Source organism: Lepus europaeus, chromosome 3 (genome assembly GCF_033115175.1).
Source record: "Lepus europaeus isolate LE1 chromosome 3, mLepTim1.pri, whole genome shotgun sequence".
NCBI lineage: Eukaryota > Metazoa > Chordata > Mammalia > Lagomorpha > Leporidae > Lepus > Lepus europaeus.
This window is the reverse complement of record NC_084829.1, coordinates 125,363,000-125,385,105: the sequence shown is the minus strand read 5'-3', so window position 1 is coordinate 125,385,105 and position 22,106 is coordinate 125,363,000. Positions and strand designations below refer to the sequence as shown.

At 38.8% G+C, this 22,106-nt stretch overlaps 1 protein-coding gene across 1 annotated transcript in view; it reads right to left on the bottom strand.

Moving 5' to 3' along the window:
• Positions 1-5,856: 5,856 nt before the first annotated feature.
• Positions 5,857-22,106, bottom strand: part of HINT3 (histidine triad nucleotide binding protein 3) — a 28,710-nt gene continuing 12,460 nt past the window's right edge. The window contains exons 2-5 of the mRNA XM_062186727.1: positions 20,112-20,229; positions 16,795-16,864; positions 9,975-10,101; positions 5,857-8,439 (exon numbers count right to left, since the gene is read on the bottom strand). Coding sequence (XP_062042711.1) covers positions 8,407-8,439; positions 9,975-10,101; positions 16,795-16,864; positions 20,112-20,229 — 348 coding nt within the window. The 3' untranslated portion in view covers positions 5,857-8,406. The remainder of the gene's footprint in view (positions 8,440-9,974; positions 10,102-16,794; positions 16,865-20,111; positions 20,230-22,106) is intronic.

Here is a 22,106-nt window from a genome sequence, read left to right as displayed (position 1 = left end):
ACAAACAAAAAACGGGAGGGGTATTTTCCTGTGTACTGCGAGTGGAATTCTTACAATTCGTGCAAAAGGGGGTAGTTTCTGAACAGTTTGGGAAATAACTTTTATTGGAGCAAGTTAGGTAAGGATTATGGAAAGTTCACCATAGGGAAGCATTCTTGAGGGCGTTAACACTTCGTGCAATGCTAGAAGGGGACTCCAGATAGTCTTACTGAAAATAATTCATGAAGATAAGTAACACTGGCTGCTGTATGGAAACAAGACAGAATTCTGAGGCACCAATTCAGACTTAAACAGCTGGAATTGATTTACAAATAATTCCGCTCCTTAGAGTTAAATTTCCAATAAAAGTATCTCCAAAATTGGAGCAAAGTCGACCCTGTCCTCTGGTCAAGAGAGTCTAGAACAAACCTGAAACTCTGGTAACAAACTCTGCTGTCATTTGCTACCTATGAAGCAGATTCTAAGCACAGAAAAATGGAGAAAAACAGGCTGGGAGCTCAACCTTTTTCCTGGTCCTAAAGCTGTCGCTGTCAAGGATGGCTTGCCTGATTGAGCCAATCTGGAAGAGAGCTGTCCTCAAATCTCAGCCAGTGGCAGAAAGGAGGCTAACCTAGAGCCTGCCAAAGTTTCCTCTGAGCCACTTTAATTTTATTCTTATCTCTAATTTTTTTCTTAAGATTTATTTGAGAGGCAGAGATATTTTCCATGCACTGATTGGCTCCCCAAATGGCTGCCACGGCTGGAGCTGAGCCCATCAGAAGCCAGGAGCTTTTTCTGGGTTTTACACACCAGTGCAGGGGCCCAAGTACTTGGGCTATCTTCTACTGCTTTTCCAGGCTGTTAAGAGAGCTAGGTAGGAAGAGGAGCGGCCTGGACACGAACAGGCACCCATATGGGATGCTGGCAACGGAGGTGGAGGTTTAACCTACTAACCACAGCACTGGCCTCTAATTTGATTCTTTAGTTTGCAGTAAGATCAGAGAAAGTATGGTTAACTGAGGTTACTAAAAACAAAAAGCAATTCAAATCAATTGGCAATCTACAAAAAGAGTTAAAGATTTTAAAAGCTATTCTTAAAATTGCTATATTGGTCTATTATGCTATGTTATATGTGTGTACATATTGTATGTCCACATGGGGAAATTTTATTAAGAGTTTTATTTTAAATGGCTTATAGATGAGATTGTCCATAAATTTAAGCTGCTAAAATCAATCAAAGATACATTTTAATTTGTGGGGCCTGAATCTGTGTATCATATGTTTTAGACTTGTTGGTAGAAAGAAACAAAACATTTTAGATGGTTGTGCTTAAGTTTACTGGCTAAACAAACTACACCATGTTAGATATTTAAGAGGTGTTTTCAAATACATGATTCTTAAAATTTATAGAAGGCATTGGACCTTCTGGTAAATGTTTTCTTAAGTTGTTATCTAATGGTTGAAACAGTTTGCTAAGTATTCATGTGATATTGCTATTGTCAGCAAGCGATCTAGGACTTGCTCCCTCATTTCTCTATTCTAAGCCCAACTTGTTCTTTCATTTCTCTATTCTCTTCAAGGTAGGAAACTAATTCTATTATGAAGGAATCTGTGGGATGCACAATTTAATCTTTAGACCTTATAAAAGAGATGGCTAACATTTTTCTGCAATAGCATAGCCAAAATAAGAACTCAAATAATAATCTCATAGCTAGATTCACTTCGCCATCAGCCAAGTATACAGTAAGTAGAAAAAACCTCCCTTTCAGACCAAAGGGAAAGAAAGTTTTAAAGTGAGAATATAATTTTCCTCATGGGCATTGTCTACCTTAGAAAAATTACTACAGAACCTGCCTGTGACTATAGACTTGTAGTTCAGGCCACTGAAGATGAGAGATGGGAAACGGGCACTCCCTTGACTTGCATCCTCTGGTCTGCTTTAACACAAACCAGGAGGAAAAGAAAGCTCGGCATCAGAAGCAATGGGTGGCAGGCCTATTAATGGCTGATCTGTACAGTGATCTGCCCTCAAGGAGACCCAACAGGCCAGTCCACTGCAGTGGCTTTCAATGTGGTAAGCCTGGGCTTCAGCAGAAGTCAGCTTGTGAAGAGCCCTGGCAGCTCTGCCAAGAGTTGGATCACTGGAAATGGACCTGCCCTGGAGTCGAAGGATGCCCAGGTCAGAGCCACAGATCTTATTGGCTCTAAGCTGAAAAGCCCTTCACTCAGCCCAACTTCCAAAGTGACCACTGCAGCTGAGGGGATGGTCAAGTAGGGTCAGCAACATTGCAGGCAGAACTGTAAATTTCTTGTTAGAGATGCCCCCTGCCTTTACCTGGCCAGCTTTCCTCCCAGGCCAGCCAAGTAATGAAAGTCAACAGAGTTTTCACTTATCTTATTCCACTCCAAACACAGGACCAAGCCATACCTGGATTCCCACTGCTCCAGGCTTCTTCAGCTTTACGGCTTAGGTGTTTCTGCATGTCTTTGAGTAGGACCCCGTTTATTACCTTGGGCAGAACTTGTGAGTCAGGGGCAATTAAGATTACAGCACATTTGCTTCATTTGAGCCAGGTTTTTCACCCTCCAGTGAAAAACTTTATTTGCTTCCCATAAGTAGGAGTTATCCAATACAGTAAAAACTTCAGAAACAGTTTCCCTCTGACCTCCTTTTCTCCTATATGCTCTCCCCCCAAGGCAAGCCATAGACACTAGAATTTCTTTTCCCAAAGGCAGGTTATATAAATTAGAACCCCTTCACCCCTAAGCAATCTATGAAGCCAAAAAAAAAAAATTTTTTTTTTCCTTGCCTTTCTTGGAGTTGACCATCAAGAAACTCTTTGACCTATCTTGAGAGCAGATCATAAAACACCCTTAACACATGTTCAGAAGGAGTCCTATACCATTGCTGGGAGGAAACAATGTGGCTACAAGAGGCCAAAAAGACTCAACAGTCTTTGGTTTCCCCAGTCTATTACTCTTAGATCATAACCCTTCTGTCCAATAAGGTTCCTCCAGAACTGTCCATGCTTCATCAAACCTAAGCATAAAGATGGATAGTTCACCCTGCATTGCTGGATCTCCCTCAGTAAGCTCTCATATCACGTGAAATCTTGGTTAAATGTTTGTGTATCTTTCCTCTATTAATCTGCCTATTGTCAGTTCATGTCAGTAAAGACTTCTTTCACACCTATTCTAGTACAGTCTCATTTCCGTAAGAGTGATTTTTTTGAGCATTCACTGTAACAAGGCACAAAGGTTTTACTCAATTCTGTAGGGCAGAGTTTCTCAAACTGGCTGCACACTGGAGTTAACTGAGGGTTTGTTGTTGTTTTTAAATACTGTGGCCTGGAATCTATCCCTAGAGATTTACACTTAATTTATCTTGGTATTGCCTAAATAAAAAGTTTAAAAGATTCCCAGTTGTCAACTTCTAACATGCAGCCATATTTAAGAATCCCTCCTGGCAGTTCTCAAAGTGTGGTATGGAAAGGCAACATCAATGTCTATCACCTGGAAACCATTTAGAAATGCAAAATCCTGCCCTGACCTCAAACTTGCTGAATCAGAAATCTGGAGGTGAGATCCCTGCAGTTTGTTTTAAAGGAGCCTGCCAAGTAGTTCTGAAGCACCCTAAGGTTTAGAAATGAATTCCTGCAAGAGAAGGGGATGGACTCGTGAGCTTGGAGGCTCGAGGGGCCCAGGTACCAGAAATAATGTTCTGACATCTTACCAATCTTTGAGAAATTTGTGATTAGTTTGCAAAGTGCTGCAAATATTTTTCTCTGAGGAAGCTGTAACAAGAACAAAATACTCCCTTCTTACCAGCTAGTTTGAAAATTAATCTTGAGAGAATCTCCTTGGCTGAGAAAATATCTAGAGTTAGCCTACTTAAGTTAGTTTCCTGTGGGTTGGGCAAGTTGGCTAATTAAGGCCTCACAGAAAGTTAAACCACGTTTAATGAGAAAAAAAAAAAAAAAAACCAAAGTTAAGGAGAAAAGTAGATGAAAAGAGAGCAAAATGGCAGGAGCCACACGGTACTTTTTCCACAGTGCTATCAGTTTGGTTTATTATATACTTTAAGTGCTTGATGTGAGTGGACACTTTGGGAACTCAAAGAGGTTTCACACTTGAGTTATACTGGTCATGGATACTAACTACCAGGAAGCACATAAAGCTAGGAAAATCCAGCTGATGTGTAGACTTTCAGAATGAGTCACCTGATTACGGTGCTACAGTTGGAAATGGGAGGTTATCAGGGAAGTCTTCACAGAGAAGATAATGTCTGAGTTGGACCTGAAGGGTGAACAGATTTTCAAAGTTGTGGTCAGATTATAGTAAAAATAGCTAGCACATTGAGTACAAGTGAAGAAAATAGAGATGAAATGGCTCATGAATTATCTTGGTGGTAAATGGTGAAGATTTCATAAGAAAATTGCATGGCCCATTTTGTAATTCAGTGAGTAATTTAGAAAAGACTCTAATAGAGGCTGTGTTACAGAGGTAGCGACTGGAGGCATGGAGCGCAGTAATGAGATTCCAGCAACATTAAGGGTTAAGTGAGGATGGCAGAGACACGGGGCACTGAGAGGAATGAACTGATTTGTTTTTCCAAGTTCCTTCAAGGCGAAACGCTGATGCCAAAAGTTTTCTGAGGGCAAAGTGCTCAGGAACTGTAGGCCTGAAGGAACATTCCAGCATACATGTTGTATTTATTGAAAAGGTAAATGTGTTAGGAATAGGCTGAAGGGTGGTGAAGACAAAAACAGGGACACAGGAAGCTACCACAATAATCTAGACAAGAGTGATAACTTGGTCACGGTGACTGCAGTACAAGTGATAAGTGGTCAAATTCTGAGTATATTTTTTAAGGCACTGCTAACAGTATTTGCTGTAAGAGACCATCAAGGATGATCCCAAAATTTGGGGCCTGAGCAACTGAAAGATTGGAGTTGCCAAAAACAAAACTGGGAAAATTGAGAAAAGTGGGTTAGAAATGGGAGCTGGAGTTACTTCTTTTATAATAATAGAAAATACAATATTCATTTGAATGATATTTGGTTTAAGTATTTGTTCAATTAATGCACGACTGTGGTTTTTAATAATAATACAGTGAGGATTTGATTCTCCACTTATTGGTGAAATTAGACATTTTCATTAAGTAGATTTAAGTTGAATGTGACCTGGTTTTTGTTTATGTTTTTAGAATAAAAGCTGACTCATAAACAGTTAACAAATATCAGATTCATTTTAGGAACTCTGAGTACTTGTACCCGGTACACACTAAAAAATTAATGGAAGTTGTAGGGATCAACTTTGTTAGTGACTTTTGACATCACAACCTAGATATATATGAGTGCTGTAATAATAAAGACTATGCTTTCAGATTTTTTAATGTAAAATAAGAGGTATGTCTATTTCTCTAACAGTGAAGTTTTCATACATTATGATAAACCAATTTATCAAACACTTCATTTCCACCTCTGCTTTTAGTACTACATGAAGAGTCCAACAGGGCAGGAAATTGGTACAGTCATTCAGACATCAATTGGGACACCCAAATTCCATAACAGAGTGCCTGGATTCGAGTCCTAGCTCTGCTTGCAATTCCACAATTCCAGCTTCGGGTTAATATGCACCCTAGGAAGCAGCAGTGATGATTCAAATAGTTGGGTGCCTGCCACCTATGTGGGAGACCCATATTGAGATGCTGGCTCCTGGCTTCAGGCTGGCCCAGCTTCTACAGGTATTTGGAGAATGAATCAGTGGATGGAAGATTCATTCATATTCTTTCTCTCTCTCTCTCTCTGCCTTTCCAATACAATGAAACTAAACAATTTCTAAAAAACAGAATCCAGAAAAGCAATATTTGACACAGTATTTTTCCATCTTTATTTAGATCTCTTAGAGCTCAGTACACACAATTTGAAATAGTTCATTATAATATTTTTACAATTCTATAACTAGTAAAACAACGTGTATAATGTCCTTAATACACCGTGAAACATGTTTAAGACAGGTTCTGAATAAACTTGAACCAACGTTATAGATAGTGAGGGAGTAACCAAATACTTAGATTAATGAACAGGCTAAGTGAATTTTAATTGTAGTAATTTGACTGTTAGTCTCCATATATAAAGAGAACCTAAACTAGAAATGAGTTCTCAGGGGCTTCCCAACAAAGAAAAGCTTGTATGTGAGGGTATAAGCAGATAAAAATTGAATCAATTGGCTAATTATGTTTTTAAGAGGTACATAAGACACTTGAAAATTCCTTAAATACTTTCATGTTATCATAATGTCAATTATATTATTTTAGAAAACATACAGAAGTTGCATATGTTGAAAATTCCTTCCCTGAAGCTGGTCATTTTAAGTGATTTCTAGAAATTTGTAACTTAATCTATGTAGCTGCTCAGTGAACTATCTCACAAAGCATTATTAAAAACCTGTAAATCTCATTTTGAGAGTCCATAATCCTATTTCCAAATTCCTCTGTCTACCTCCAGTAAATAAGCTCAAATTTGCACATCCCTGTCAATTACAAAATAGCAGAACTCAAGGAAAGCACATGTGGGTTTCTCAGCCTGTCTACATGACTAACACTCAGTATTGAATGCTCAGTTTTACTGCTACTTGTTTTCCTCTTTTGTGGACATTACAGCTCTTAACTACTAAATTCTAATCACTGATTTTTGTCTGACCCCTTTATCAGCAATTGAAGGCAGACTGTCCTCATTATTTCTTGATTCTGACAGTATCTGGTACATGTTAAATGCTCAATAAGTATTTTTTGAATGAATAAATAGAAAAACCAACTAAATAAGATTGATTCCCAATGTTCTTACCAAACATTATAATAAATATTTCATTACATAAAATGACTTTTAATATCAACTCAAAAAGGAAAATGAAATGAATAATCTCAACCTATTTGTGATAATTCCATTAATAATTTTGTTCATTTATGTTCACTAGCACAACGCAGAATTAGCTTTTAGCACCTGCTCTGCATTCTCACATTCACTTGTTGACTGTAGATTAGTACCAAATGACAACTCCTAACCAAACAAGCTTCATGAAATATGAACATTAACATTGTATTATTAAAATAAAGTCTCTCATCTAAGCCTATATATCTACTTTCAAATCAAGCCTTTTTCATGATAAATTAGAATTAAGACCTAGCTACTTTTAATTCCAATTTTTCTTTGGTATAGAAATGAATATGCCACTAAGTAACCATTTCTTCCAGTTTTAATAATAGAACCACTTTATATTTCCTTCTCCTTTATGTCATTACAGGCAGAACTCTACTACACTGAATTCTGTTAGATTGATTGTAATTCCTGTTAGAAATTTTATTGCAGGAGTCCACATTTAACCAAAGTTTCATTTATTCCAGGTTAACCAAGATCCAGAAATACTACATGAGAAATTCCAGAAATAAACAGTTCTTAACTTTAAAATTGTGTGCTGTTCTGAGCAGCATGATGAAATCTTGTGCCATTTTACTCTATCCTGCCTGTATTGCTCTGGGCAATGTAACCATACTGTATATGCTACCTGTCCATTAATCACTTAGCAGCCATCTCAATTAGCAGATTAGCTGTCATGTGTCACAGTTCTTATGTTCAAGTAACCTTTACTTTACTTAATAGCCCCAAACCACAAAGCACTATATTGTTGCTACAATGTATTGTTATGATTCTTCCATTTTAAGATTAACTATTATTGTTAATTTCTTACAGGTCTAAATTAGACTTTACTAAAGGTATGTATGCATCATATGATTCACAACTTTCCAAGATTTCAGGCTTCTACTGGTGGTCTTGAACATAGCCCTCACAGATATGGCAAGACTACTATATATATCTCATATAGGTTTCAGGATTGATTTATCAGAGATACTAGGCTTTAGGAAATAAAAACCAGCATCTTAAATAGCAGTAAAAAGTGACCCAAGTAATTGTTTCCGTCAGCACAGAGATCATTGTGTAGGATAGTATTCTTTATTTTGGAATTTTGTCAAGAAATAAAAAATTTCTTCTCTCCTTCACAGTAATAAACTGGTTCCAATAAAGTATTTTCTATATCAGCTTACTCCTCATAAATAAATCACTTTTGCAATTGACTCCTAAGGAATGGAAATATTTGAATTTTTAAAAATATAGAATCTTTCAGAATTTGTTTTTACCTACAGTATGTTACACATAAAATCCTCAGACAAGTAAACATTAAAGAAGTCAGTGACAAAGTATTCATATAACTATGTCACAGATCTCAAACATAATCAGGAAAGATTTAAGGTTACTCAGTGCCATTCATAAAACCCAACAAACCTTAAAACTGCAATTAGTCTTCCAAGTAACCAAAATATTAGTTTATACTGAGCCGAGATTCGGAAAATCTCCACTGTTGAAATTTTCATGTTCTTAATTTTTCAATCAAAGAATCAGCCTGTAATTTAAAAAAATAATAGCCTCTTTCAAATAGTTCTTCTAGCATCCTTATTATAACAAACCACCCAGAAAAGCTAGTTATTATATAATGTATTCCTAAAATTATCTAACAAAAAATCTGAATATAATAGTTTTATATACAATAGGATAGTAAAGGTACATTGTATAAAATAGTGTTACATACACTGTATTTTTCATTGAAGTTTTTCAATAAGAAAAGGAACATAAATACTAAAGTTTAAAAAAATAGATCTAGAGGAATCTTATATTAGTAAATGAAAAAAGCGAATCTAAAAAAGTTACATACTATACAATTCCAACTGTATAACATTCTGTAAAAAGCAAAATTATGGAGACATCAAAAAGATCAGTGATGCCCAGATGTTAGAAGGGAGGCAGGGAGGGAGGGATGGGCAAAGCACAGAGGATTTTCAGGGCAGTGAAACTGCTCTGCATGATATTATAATGGTAGATACATGGAAGGGATTTGAGCATCCACAGATTTTGGTATTTTGGAGAAGACCTAGAACCAACCCTCCACAGAAACCAAAGGATAACTGTAGACATATCTTAAATATGTATATGCATATATAATATATTTAGTTAAATAAAATCACCTGGACAAGTTGGAGAGAGATGCCTGACATACAAAGTATTTAGAAATGAGCTGCTTTTTAATTTCTTATGGCCTATGACTAGAATAATACCATTCATTAATTAATAAGAAATAAATATTATTTGATATTTGCTCAGATAAAGTAAATACAGGCCATCATATCATCATGGACTCATTACAATAAGAGCTGGGTAAACTACCTGTCAAGTGGCCATAGAGAAAGTCACTTAATAACCAAGGCTTGACAGACCATAGGCTTAGAAACCTTTCAATTTTAGTCCCAGTTTTGACTCAGCAGGGTAGAATTTTGAATTTTTCAGACTCCAGGTTTCAAACTCAGATCTGGTAATTGATAGTACTACTTCATCCCTTTTCAAACGGGTTTAAACTAACCACCAAAAATTATAAGTACTCAATTTTGGCAATGATGTTGGTGATTATGATTTCAGAAGCAGTAGTTGACATTTCCTGAGTACTTACTATTTGGTAAGGTACTGTTTTAAGCATTTTAGACATGAATTAACTTCTCTCTCTCGTCAATTCTAAGGCTAGGTATGGATGCAGGTGATAAAGAACTTCAGTCTAAAAAAGTTTAAGTAACTTGCACATGATCCCTCAAGTAAGCAATGGAGCCAGATGTGAATCCAGTTTGATTCTTAATGCCATGTTTCATCCACATCAGATCCCTTGCTTGCAATGGGGAGACTGAGTCATAGCTTATCTTCTTATAGATCTGATGACCTAGAAAATCCTCCAAATCAAAATATTATTTTGGATATGTGCAAGCAGCTATTTTAAAGTATTTTTGGTGACCAAAACTATGAGAGCTGTAAGTGCCCAGAAAACAAAAACTACAACGAAAAGGACATATGTTTTTTAATATGTTTATATGCTGGTGGTAAAACTGTAATACTTACAGTGATAAACCAATAGGAATTAGCTCTATAAACCAACTTTGATAAGAATCCAAACTGACGGACTGGAGCCAGAACATGAAGGTGCAAGTGAGAAATGGAACAGAATGGTGGCATATGAAATCCCATCCTAAAGCAAAAAGATAAATGATGATTGACAAATCAGTGCTGTAGTACTTTAAAGCTAATGACCAGCTTAAAACACATAAATACTTAAGATATCCAAAAGAGGCTAACTAAGGCAGACAAGTTACCACTCATCTTTTTGTTTTTTTTTTTAAGATTGTTTTATTTGAAAGGCAGAGTTACAGAGAAAGAGAGAGAATGCGCCCACCTACTGGGTTATTCCCAAATAGTTGCAATGGCCAGAACTGGGCCAGACCAAAGGCAGGATCCAGGAGCTTCTTCCAAGTCTCCCACATGGATGGCAGGGACACAAGCACTTGGGTCATCATCCGCTGCTTTCCCAGGCACACCAGCAGAGAACTGGATGGGAAGAGGAGCAACTGGGATGCCAGCGCTGCTGGTGTCGGCTTAACCCTCTAGGCCACAGGGCTGGCCCAAAATCGTGTATCTCTTTAAACACTTTTGAGTATTCACACAGTTCTCCACCTCTTATAAAAATTCATGGTAACAACTCTTTATCAAGGAAGGCCTCAACAGCATGTTATGCCTCACGATAATCATTCTAAATTGAGATGGCATTATGTCTTATCACCTCAGTCTTATCACAGTAAGTTTTAATTTTTCTAAAATATGCTCCTGCAATGAATCCCTCCCCTGAAAAAAAAAAAAAAAAAAAAAAAAGACACTCTAGCGGTATTCCTTTATTGCAAGACACAGCCAGAAGAGTATGCCTTCTCCTTTAATAAACTGCTCAGTAATTTCTTACCAACCAATCTAACAGTAGTGAGATTAATCATAATCATGTGATTTTAAAAAAATCTTTATTATCCCCATTTCTTGTTTAATGTTTACTAAAAACATTTACTGTTTCTTGTTTACTAAAAACAATTTATGTAGTAACAAGTTATGTAGTAAATTTATGTAGTAACATCATAATTATCTTTTATTAAATTTGGTTTTTTAAGATTTATTTATTTATTTGAAAGGCAGAGTTACAGAGAAAGAGGGAGAAGAGAGAAAAACAGATCTTCAATCTCCAGGTTCACTCTCTAAATGGCTGCGATGGCTAGGATTAGGCCAGGCAGAAGCCAGGAGCCAGGAACTCCATCCGGGTCCCTATGTGGATGGCAAGGGCCCAAGTACTTGGGCTGTCACCAGTTGCTTTTCCCAGGGGCATTAGCAGGGCACTGAATTGGAACTGGAGCAGCCAAGACTTGAACCAGTGCTTATATGGGATGCTATCGCTGCAGGTGGAAGCTTAATGTGCTGTGCCACATTGTTAAGATAATTCCTTTAAATAGTATAAATTTTTAAATATGATTTAATCTTTTTTTTTTTTTTTTGACAGGCAGAGTAGACAGTGAGAGAGAGAGAGAGAAAGGTCTTCCTTTTGCCGTTGGTTCACCCTCCAAAGGCCGCCATGGCCGGCGCGCTGCGGCCGGTGCACCACGCTGATCCAAAGGCAAGAGCCAGGTGCTTCTCCTGGTCTCCCATGGGGTGCAGGGCCCAAGCACTTGGGCCATCCTCCACTGCACTCCCGGGCCACAGCAGAGAGCTGGCCTGGAAGAGGAGCAACCGAGACAGAATCTGGCGCCCCGACCGGGACTGGAACCCAATGTGCCGGCGCCACAAGGCAGAGGATTAGCCTATTGAGCTGCGGCGCCGGCCAATTTAATCTCTTAAAATCAGTTTATAGTTTTACAAGTCCACTTAGACTGACTGAAGCGAAGCATACCTGTATCAAAACCAAAACCTATAAGTATCTGCCTGTTCAAACTAGGAGCGATCAGAGTGTGAGAAGAAGGCAAGGAGAATTGCTATCCTGTAGCACTCATCTTCTGGGACCAATGAAGTACAGTCAGATACACAGCAGATATTGAAAAGCTGCCACTAGTACCTGGATAAAGAGACCAGGTTTTCCCTCTGTAAAACAAGATTTATATAAAGTAGAACCAAGTAATCTAGAAGCTAGAAGCAACTCAATGGTTCACTCAACTCTTTCATTTTATTTCTTTTAATTTTTATTTTTTTAAAGATTTATTTTATTTATTTGAAAGACAAAGTTACATAGAGAGGTAGAGACAGAGAGAGAGGTCTTCCATCCACTGGTTCACTCCCCAGATGGCCACAACAGTCGAAGCTGTGCTGATCCAAAGCCAGGAGCTTCTTCCAGGTCTCCCAGCGGGTGAAGGGGCCCAAGGACTTGGGCCATCTTCTACTGCTTTCCCAGGCCATAGCAGAGAGCTGGATTGGAAGTAGAGCAGCCGGGACTAGAACTGGCACCCATATGGGATGCCAGCACTTCAGGCCAGGGCTTTAACCCACTACACCACAACACCGGCCCCTCAACTCTTTAATTTTAAAGATGAGAAGCCAAGATCCAAAAAGTCACAGAGTAGTAAAACTTAGAGCTAAACTCAGAACATTTGACTCCTTGTCCAGTGTTCATTCTAATAAATACTCCAGTGACTGGGAAAGGAAATGTATAGCTTCACGGCAAAGGGTCTCGAATACCTTCTGTTCTTTGTCATTATCACACTTAGATAATATTTAAGTTTCAGAAGATTTTCACACACATAATCTCATTTTGTGCCTGCAAGTAGGCAAGGCAGGTATTATCTTGTAGGTTAAATGACAAACTAATGCTGCAAGCACAAGTATGGTACACAATATGTAGCCTGGGCAGTATCAGAATTCAGACCTATTCTGAATTCTGGTTAAGAAGTATTAGAAGGCCGGCACCGTGGCTCACTAGGCTAATCCTCCACCTTGCGGCACCGGCACACCGGGTTCCAGTCCCAGTCGGGGCGCCGGATTCTGTCCCGGTTGCCCCTCTTCCAGGCCAGCTCTCTGCTGTGGCCCAAGAGGGCAGTGGAGGAATGCCCAAGTGCTGGGGCCCTGCACCCCATGGGAGACCAGGAGAAGCACCTGGCTCCTGCCTTTGGATCAGCGTGGTGCGCCGGCCGCAACGGCCATTGGAGGGTGAACCAACGGCAAAGGAAGACCTTTCTTTCTGTCTCTCTCTCTCACTGTCTACTCTGCCTGTCAAAAAAAAAAAAAAAAAAGTATTAGAAGGTTAGCCAGCAATGTAGTACAGTGGGTTAGGCTAGCGCTCACAGCACTCGCATCCCATATCAGAGCACTAGTTCGAGTCCCACCTATTCTGCTTCTGATATAGTTTCCTGCTAATGTGCCTGGAAAAGCCGTGGAAGGTGATGTAGGTACTTGGACCTCCACCACCCATTTGGGAGACCAGGATGGAGATCCTGTTTTCTGGTTTCAGCATAGCCCAGACTGGGCAGTTGCAGCCCTTATGGATGTGAGCCAGTGGATAGAAGATCTCTCTGTGTCTCTCTTACTGTCTCTCCCTCTCTGTGTGTGGCTTTGTCTTTCAAATAAATTTTAAAAAATCATTTTTTTAAAAAAAAAGAACTATTAAAATAATCTCCACTATACTATACTTGCCTTGGTACTGCTTGGGTCACATAAGGCAAAGTTAGAATTTTTTTTTTAAGAAGAAACCCATTACTTAGATTAATTAAAAAGGGTTTGCAGGGACCAGTGCTGTGGCGTAGCAGGTAAAGCCGCTGCCTGCAGTGCCAGCATTCCATATGGGCACCGGTTCAAGTCCAGCTGCTCCACTTTCGATCCAGCTCTCTACTGTGGCTTGGGAAGATGGCCCAAGTGCTTGGGCCCCTGCCCCAACATGGGAGACCCAGAAGAAGCTCCTGGCTCCTGTCTTCAGATTGATACAGCTCTTGCCATTGCGGCCAACTGGGGAGTGAACCAGTGCTTCGGATCGACACAGCTCCGGCCGTTGCGGCCAACTGGGGAGTGAACCAGTGGATGGAAGACCAACGTTTTTCTCTTTCTGCCTCTCCTTCTCTCTTTGTATAACTCTGACTTTCAAGTAAATAAATAAAATCTTTAAAAAAAAAAAAAAAGGGTTTACAAATTAAACATTGTGGTTTTGCTCAAACTTTGGTGAGTGCCAGAGTTCAATTCAGCAGGCAATGAATTCAAGTTAATTTTATGCTAGAAGTAGAATAATTCTTAAATCAGGTAAAATAAAGATTTATTTAAGAAAATTTACTTCACACAGATTTAAAGGAATGCATTATTTGAACAAAGAAAAGTGGACTTCTTATGTACCCATTGCCTAAATAAACTTGTCTGCTCAAATTATAAATGAAAATTTTTAGAAGATGTGGAGACAGGAGTGAAAGAAATTACATTAAATTTATACTATATATATATATATATATATATATATATATATATACAGGTTACAAATAAATGTGTATATATATAAATATATACACACACGCATATACATACATACACCACCAATGAACTATATTCTCACTTTCATGAAAACTGCATTTAGAGTCTCAGAGAAGAGTTAGGGAGAAAACAGCAGAGGAAACTATGTAAATTGGAGGAATACAATGAACCTACATGGAGGGCAAAGATGCACACAACTTAGGACCCCACCAGCCAAGAGCTTCCTCTGCACCAGCATTGGAAAGCAAAGTGAGACCAGACTGCAGTAGCCCAAGCCACCGGCGAAAAAGCTGCAGGAAGAGCCTACAGGGAATCCAGCTTGGAGACCCCTGGAGGAAAGGGATAGTGTACCCACCAAACTAGAGTAGAAAAAACAAAGTGGGGAGGGAATGCACACTTTCTCTCTCCCCAGTCATCCTGAAAAGTCACCTGTAACAAGCTGATAGAGAGTAGGCACCATTTTGGACATTCGTAACAGCTGTGCCAGCTCATGTTCACGCCCAGCAACGAGCCAAGCAGACTCCTAAGTCTGGTGGGGAGACCAGACTGAGGGCTGGGTGCCAGGACTGTGAAAACACTGAGGAGATCTCTATGAAGAGAACTATAAAACATTAAAGACAGAAATAGAAGATACAAAAAAATGAAAAATCTTACATATTCATGGATTGGAAGAATCAATATCATCAAAAGTCCATTCTTCTGAAAGCAATCTACAGATTCAATGCAATACCAATCAAAATACCAAAGAGATTCTTCTCAGATCTAGAAAAAATGATGCTGAAATTCATATGTAAACACAGGAGACCCCTAATAGCTAAAGCAATCTTATACAACAAAAACAAAACTGGAGGCATTACAATACCAGATTTCAAGACATACTACAAGGCAATTATAATCAAAACAGCCTGGTACTGGTACAAAAACAGATGGATATACCAATGGAATAGAACAGAAACACCAGAAATCAATTCAAGCATCTGCAACCAACTTATATTTGACCAAGGAGCTAAAACCAATCCCTGGAGCAAGGACAGTCTCTTCAAATAATGGTGCTGGGAAAACTGGATTTCTGCATGCAAGAGTATGAAGCAGGACCCCTACCTTACACCTTACATGAAAATCCACTCAAAATGGATTAAAGACCTAAATCTATGACGTGATAACATCAAATTACTAGAGAACATTGGGGAAACCCTGCAAGACATTGGCACAGGCAAGGAGTTCTTGGAAAAGACTCCAGAGGCATAGGCAGTCAAAGCAAAAATCAACAAATCAGATTACATGAAACTGAGAAGTTTCTGTACTGCAAAAGAAGCACTCAGCGATTTAGGCAACCAATGGAATGGGAGAAATTATTTGCAAACAATGCAACGAATAAAGGATAATTAACCAGAATCTACAAAGAGATCAAGAAACGCCACACCAACAAAACAAACAACCCACTTAAGAGACAGGCCAAGGACTTTAACAGACATTTTTAAAAGCAGAAATCCAAATGGCCAACAGACACATGAAAAAATGCGCAGGATCAGCAGCCATCAGGGAAATGCAAATCAAAACCACAATGAGGTTTCACTTCACACCAGTCAGAATGGCTTTCACACAGAGATCAACAAACAACAAATGCTGGTGAGGATGTAGGGGAAAGGGTTCCTTAATCTACTGTTGCTGGGAATGTAAGTTGGTAAAACCACTATGGAAATCAGTTTGGAGACACCTCAGAAATCTGAATATAGATCTACCTTCTGACTCAGCCATCCCACTCCTGGGAATTTACCCAAGGGAAATAAAATCAGCAAATAAAAGAGTTATCTGCACCCCTATGTTTATTGCAGCTCAATTCACAATAGCTAAGACACAGAATTTACCTAAATGGCCGTCAACTGAAGACTGGATAAAGAAATTATGGGATATGTTCTCTATGGAGTACTACACATGGAAAAAAAAAGAAATTCTGTCATTTGCAACAAAATGGATGAATCTGGAAAACATCATGCTGAGTGAAATAAGCCAGTCCCAAAGGGAAAAATACCATATGTTCTCCCTGATCTGTGATAATAATGCACCTAAAAGGAAAACTGTAGAAGTGAAATTGACACTTTGAGGAGCAATGACTTGAACAGCCCTTGTCTTGACTATTGAACAGTTTGGTTTTTTTTTTTCTTAGTGGAGAATGGGACTTGGAATGGGAGAGGAAGGGATAGGTGGGGTGGGAGTAGGGATGGGAAGGTAAGTATGATGGGAAGAATCACTATGTTCCTAAAGTTGTACTTATGAAATTTGTATTCATTAAATAAACAGTTTCTTTGGGGGGAAAAATGCATCTAACCCACAAACTCTGCTTCCTTTGCTCCAATTTTCATGAAGAAATAACATTTCAGAAACACTGTTTTCTATCTATAAGTATACATACCTTGCATCTGTGAAGTCAGTGAAATTATTTTTTTCAAGAATAGCTTTTCCAACAGTTACCATGCTCTCAACTATAAAAAAGAAAGAAATATTACACTCCAGTAGATGTTAAATTCACTAAATTGCTGTTAATCTTTAGAGTTCTAGTCAATAGTCCTAACAAATGAGAAAACATTTAAAAGCACATTCAACAGCTTTAAGCTACTGCTTATGAATAACTGAAATGAAGGTTCAAATTGAGCCCCAGGGCAATCCTCATGTGTCATGTGACTTTGGACAACTGCTGACAGGTAAAGTGGCTATTGAGGAAATCTGATCATACTGCAGTCGAATTCTAATCACCAGGATACCAAGTAGTTAAACAGAAACTGAACTAAGACGAAGAGTGTGTTCACTGGAGCAGTATTCCCAATAGCTGAGATACAGAATCAACCTCAGCGTTCATCAGTGGATGAATGGGTAAGGAACTTGTGGTATACATATGCAATAGAGTACTACCCAATCTTAAAAAAGGAGGAAATTCTGTCCATTATGACAACATGGATGAACCTGGAGGACATTATGTTAAGTGAAATAAGACAGCATAAAAAGACAAATAACACATGATCTCATTTATATGTGGTATGTAAAAAATTAAACACATGGAAACAGAGAATAGAATGGTGGGTACCAGGGAAGATGTGGGTTAGAAGATAGAAGATTGCATATATAGAAGGAATAAATGCAAGATTACTGTTTCAACATGGTGATTATAGTTATTAACAATATATTTATTGTAAGTGCTCTTGCCACATACACACACACACACACACACACAAATGATAGAGGTGTTAAGGTAAGGTACATATTAATTAGCTCAATTTAGTCATCTCACAATGTATACATATTTTTAAATACCAGGTTGTGCACATGAATATATATATATATATATATAATTTTGTCAATTTAAAAACTTTTAATGTATCTTTGAATCTAAAACAGATACAATATCCTATAAGTCAGACTAGCCCCTACTAGCCAAACATTTGTATAATGACTTGGGGTTCCAAACTTGCTACCTTATCACCTTTCTTCCCTTAGTGTTTTATGGCCTTCAAATGGGAATAAGCCACTCCATTAGAAAACTTTAATGATAAATGGAAAAATTCCTAAAAAGGTAAAGTGAGATCTCCAATAATCATAAGAACAAAAATTGAAACTTTTAACAAGAAAAGAGAAATGCTAGCATGTTTCAATCACAGTTAAGTAAATTTAATTTGGATATGATCTTGATAAGCACAAAGGCTACCCTCTAGTTATAATCATGTATATTCTGAAATATACTGATAACACTGCAGATGACTAAGAAGCTGTGCAGTACACAGGAATGAGAATTTAAAGACTGGTAATGCTAGGGCAAGTACTTAGTCTTGTGGCTAAGACATCAATTAAGGGGCCAGCATTGAGGCATAGAAGGGAAAGCTGCTGTCTGCAGCGGCGGCATCCTTTGGGTGCTAGTGCTAGAGCAAGAGCTACCCCACATCCTATGCCGCTCCCTGCTACTGTGCTTGGGAAAACAGTAGAACATGACCCCAGTGCTTGGGCTCCTGCACCAGCATTGGAGATCCCAAAGAAGCTTCTGACTCCTGACATTGGCCTGGCCTAGCCTTGGCCTTCACAGCCATTTGGAGAATGAACCAGCAGATGGAAAATCTCTCTCTCTCTCTCTCTCTCTCTCTCTCTGTGTGTGTGTTTCTTCCTCTCTCTGTATAACTCTTACTTTCAAATAAGTAACTAAATCTTTAGAGAAAAAAAAAAAACACTGGTTAAGAAGTCTACATTCCGATCACAATACATCAGAGTACGTGACTTCAATACCTGGTTCTGACTCCTGATTCCACCTTCTTGGCAATGTACAACCTGGGAGGCCACAGTGATGGCTTAAGAAATTGGTCTCTCGCCGGCACCGTGGCTCACTAGGCTAATCCTCTGCCTGCGGCGCCGGCACCCAGGGTTCTAGTCCCGGTTAGGGCACCAGTTCTGTCCCATTTGCTCCTCTTCCAGTCCAGCTCTCTGCTGTGGCCTGGGAGTGCAGTGGAGGATGGCCTGGGTCCTTGGGCCCTGCACCCACATGGGAGACCAGGAGGAAGCACCTGGCTCCTGGCTTCAGATCGGCGCAGTGCACCGGCCACAACGTGCTGGCCATAGCAGCCCCTTGGGGGATGAACCAACGGAAGGAAGACCTTTCTCTCTGTCTCTCTCTCTCACTGTCTAACTCTGCCTGTAAAAAAAAAAAAAAGAAAGAAATTGGGCTCTTGCCACTGATGTAGGAGACCCAGACTGAGTTTTAGTTTTCGGCTTCAGCCTGGTTCAGCCCCAACCATACCAGGCATTTGCAGAAAGAACTAGCAGATGGAAACTCTCTCTCCCATCCCCCCAAATAAATATTTTAAAAAATAAAATAAAAAATGGTAATGTGGTGGTCTAAACATTAATCAAAGGTACATCAAGATCTTAAAGAAGCTTCTTATCCCTCTTTAAAAATTCGACCACAATTTATCATTATTGTAGGCTACCTTAAAGCGCTAATCAAATTAATACAAGACCCTAGTGACAAAGGCTATCAAAGCTAATTTGGAGCAATCTTAAGAAATGACAGCTTAAGTCATAGAGGGCATGAGTAGGAAAATGTAGAATAATCCTGCAAGAGGCAAAATACAGATTCTGTTCAGAAGCTAAAAGTTCATAATTAAAATATTATAATTCAACTAAAGTGCTAATTCACCTACATAGGAGACTCATGGCAGGTATCAACATGAATTCACTATCAGGAAATATACTTTTCTGTCACATCATAACTTCTGCTTGTAATTTTTCATAGTACTTTTCACTTTCAACCCAAAATCATCACTTAAAAAGTTAGCATAAAGAAGCATATCTTTTAAAGATTAAAAAAATTAAATAACATAATCTCTGGGATTTGCTTAAATCTACTATGAGAGAAAGTTAGGAGGGTAGGGTGGGGATTAGCACTATGTCAAGAAATCTGTATATATGAAATTTGTTTATCTTAAATTAAAAAAATGTAAAAAAGTGAACTGGAAAGAAAAGTTAATATGACCACAAGTTAATAAATACTGAAGTTAAGTGACAAATACATATGAACACTATTTTCTCTATTTTTATATAATTAATAATTTTAATGATAAAAGTTTCCAAAAGTCATAATGCTGTTTTCTCATAATACCTAGCTACATTTTTTTTTTTTCAGTTTTCACAGCTAACACTGAATGTCAATTCAAGATGATATAACCATGAAGAATACTGCCATCATCTTACCCAATTCTATGTGATCTTTTGTTAGCTCTTTACAGTTTCCAACATGCTTCTTTGGCACCACAAGATAATGATGAGGTGCCGCTGGCTTGATATCTTTGAAACAAACTAGGTCTTCATTCTAAAGGCAAAAACATTTATGTGTTAGTGAATTTTTAAAAAGAATTTCCTAATGCTGTGCTAGCATGATTTAAACATCACAAATCTCAGTCTGATAGGGAAGTGGTACTTACATCACAATTAAGCCCTACTGGACAATTGTATGAAGACAAGATTTAGCTTCTTAAAAAAAAAAAAAAAAGATTTATTTATTTATTTGAAAGGCAGAGTTACAGAGAACAGAGGGAGAGAGGGAGGGAGGGAGGGAGGGAGAGGGAAGGGGTGGGGAGAGAGAGAGAGAGAGAGGTCTTCCATCCGCTGCTTCACCCCCCAGATGGCCACAATGGCTGGAGCTGTGCCAATCCAAAGCCAGGAGCCTGGAGCTTCCTCTAGGTCTCATGCAGGTGCAAGAGCCCAAGGACTTGGGTCATCTTCTACTGCTTTCTCAGGCCATAGCAGAGAGCTGGATCCAAAGTGGAGCAGCCAGGACACGAATCAGCACCAGTATGGGATGCCAGCATTGCAGGCGGCAGCTTAACCCACTATGCCACACACCAGCCCCAAGATTTAACTTCTTTCAGAAGATACTCACCATTTATTCCAGAGAATTGCTTAAGTCATTTCAGAAAAACAATTATGAATAACTCATTAAAATTCCATTACCAACAATCCCAGAGAGTTTTTTCATTAAATATTTCTCCATCCCCAACCTAAGCTAGCTGTTTGCACCCTTAATATATACTTTTAAAGGTTTGACTACAGAATCACAGCAAGATGAAATCTTTTTTTTAATTTATTTTTTTCCAGAGTGGCATTTTCTTTAATTATATCAAGAATATAATCTAGGGGCCATCGTTGTTGCACAGTAGGATAAGTCTCCACCTGCTGCACCAGCATCCCATATGAGCGCTGGTTCATGTTCTGGGCTGCTCCTCTTCTGATCCAGCTCTCTGCTATGGCCTGGGAAAGCAGTAGAAGATGGCCCAAGTGCTTGGGCCCCTGCACCCGCATGGGAGACCCAGAAGAAGCTCTGGCTCCTGGCCTCAGATCGGCCCAGCTCCAACTGTTGTGGTCATTTGGGGAGTGAACCAGCAGATGGAAGAATTCTCTCTCTGTCTCTACCTCTCTAGCTCTGCTTCTCAAGTAAATAAATCTGAAAAAAACAAAGACAAAAACAACTTTCAAACACTCAAATTCCAGTTTAGTAATAACATAAGCACTCAATCTATTACACATATGACATCCATATCCTGGTTTTTCTTACTCCACACAGTAATATACAGAAAACAGGAAAGAAAGTCAGCTATATTTCAAGCTATGAACATTTCAGTTTTGAGTTTTCCCAAAAGAAAATATATACTAAGTTATTTATTTCATATCTCATATCAAAATACAAAGTCAAAATTAAAACAGAGGCTAGTGTTATGATGCAGTGGGTTAAGCTGCAATTTGCAACACTGGCATTCCATTATCACAGAGGCTTGATACCAGCTACTCTCCTTCCTACCCAGCTCCCTGCTAATGCACCTGCAAAGGCAGTGGATGATGGCCCACATATTTGGGTTTCTGCCATCCATGTGGGAGACCCAGATGGTGTTCCTGGCTCCTGATTTTACCCTGCCCCAGACCTGGTTTTTGCACCATTTGGGAAGCAAACCTGTAGTGGATCTCTCTCTCTCTCTCTCTGCACCCCTAACCCATTCCTCTATATTTCAAATAAGTAAACAATTAAATCTTTATAAATGAAACAAGACAGTATCCAGGAAGTCTGTATTAGTGTTAGTCCAATTAATTTCTCTCAGAAAAATTCCCTGAAAGCCTTGTTACTCATTAGTTCTTACGACAGGAGCCCAAATCCAATTTGACCAATGGCCTCACATCCATGGATAATACTGATTA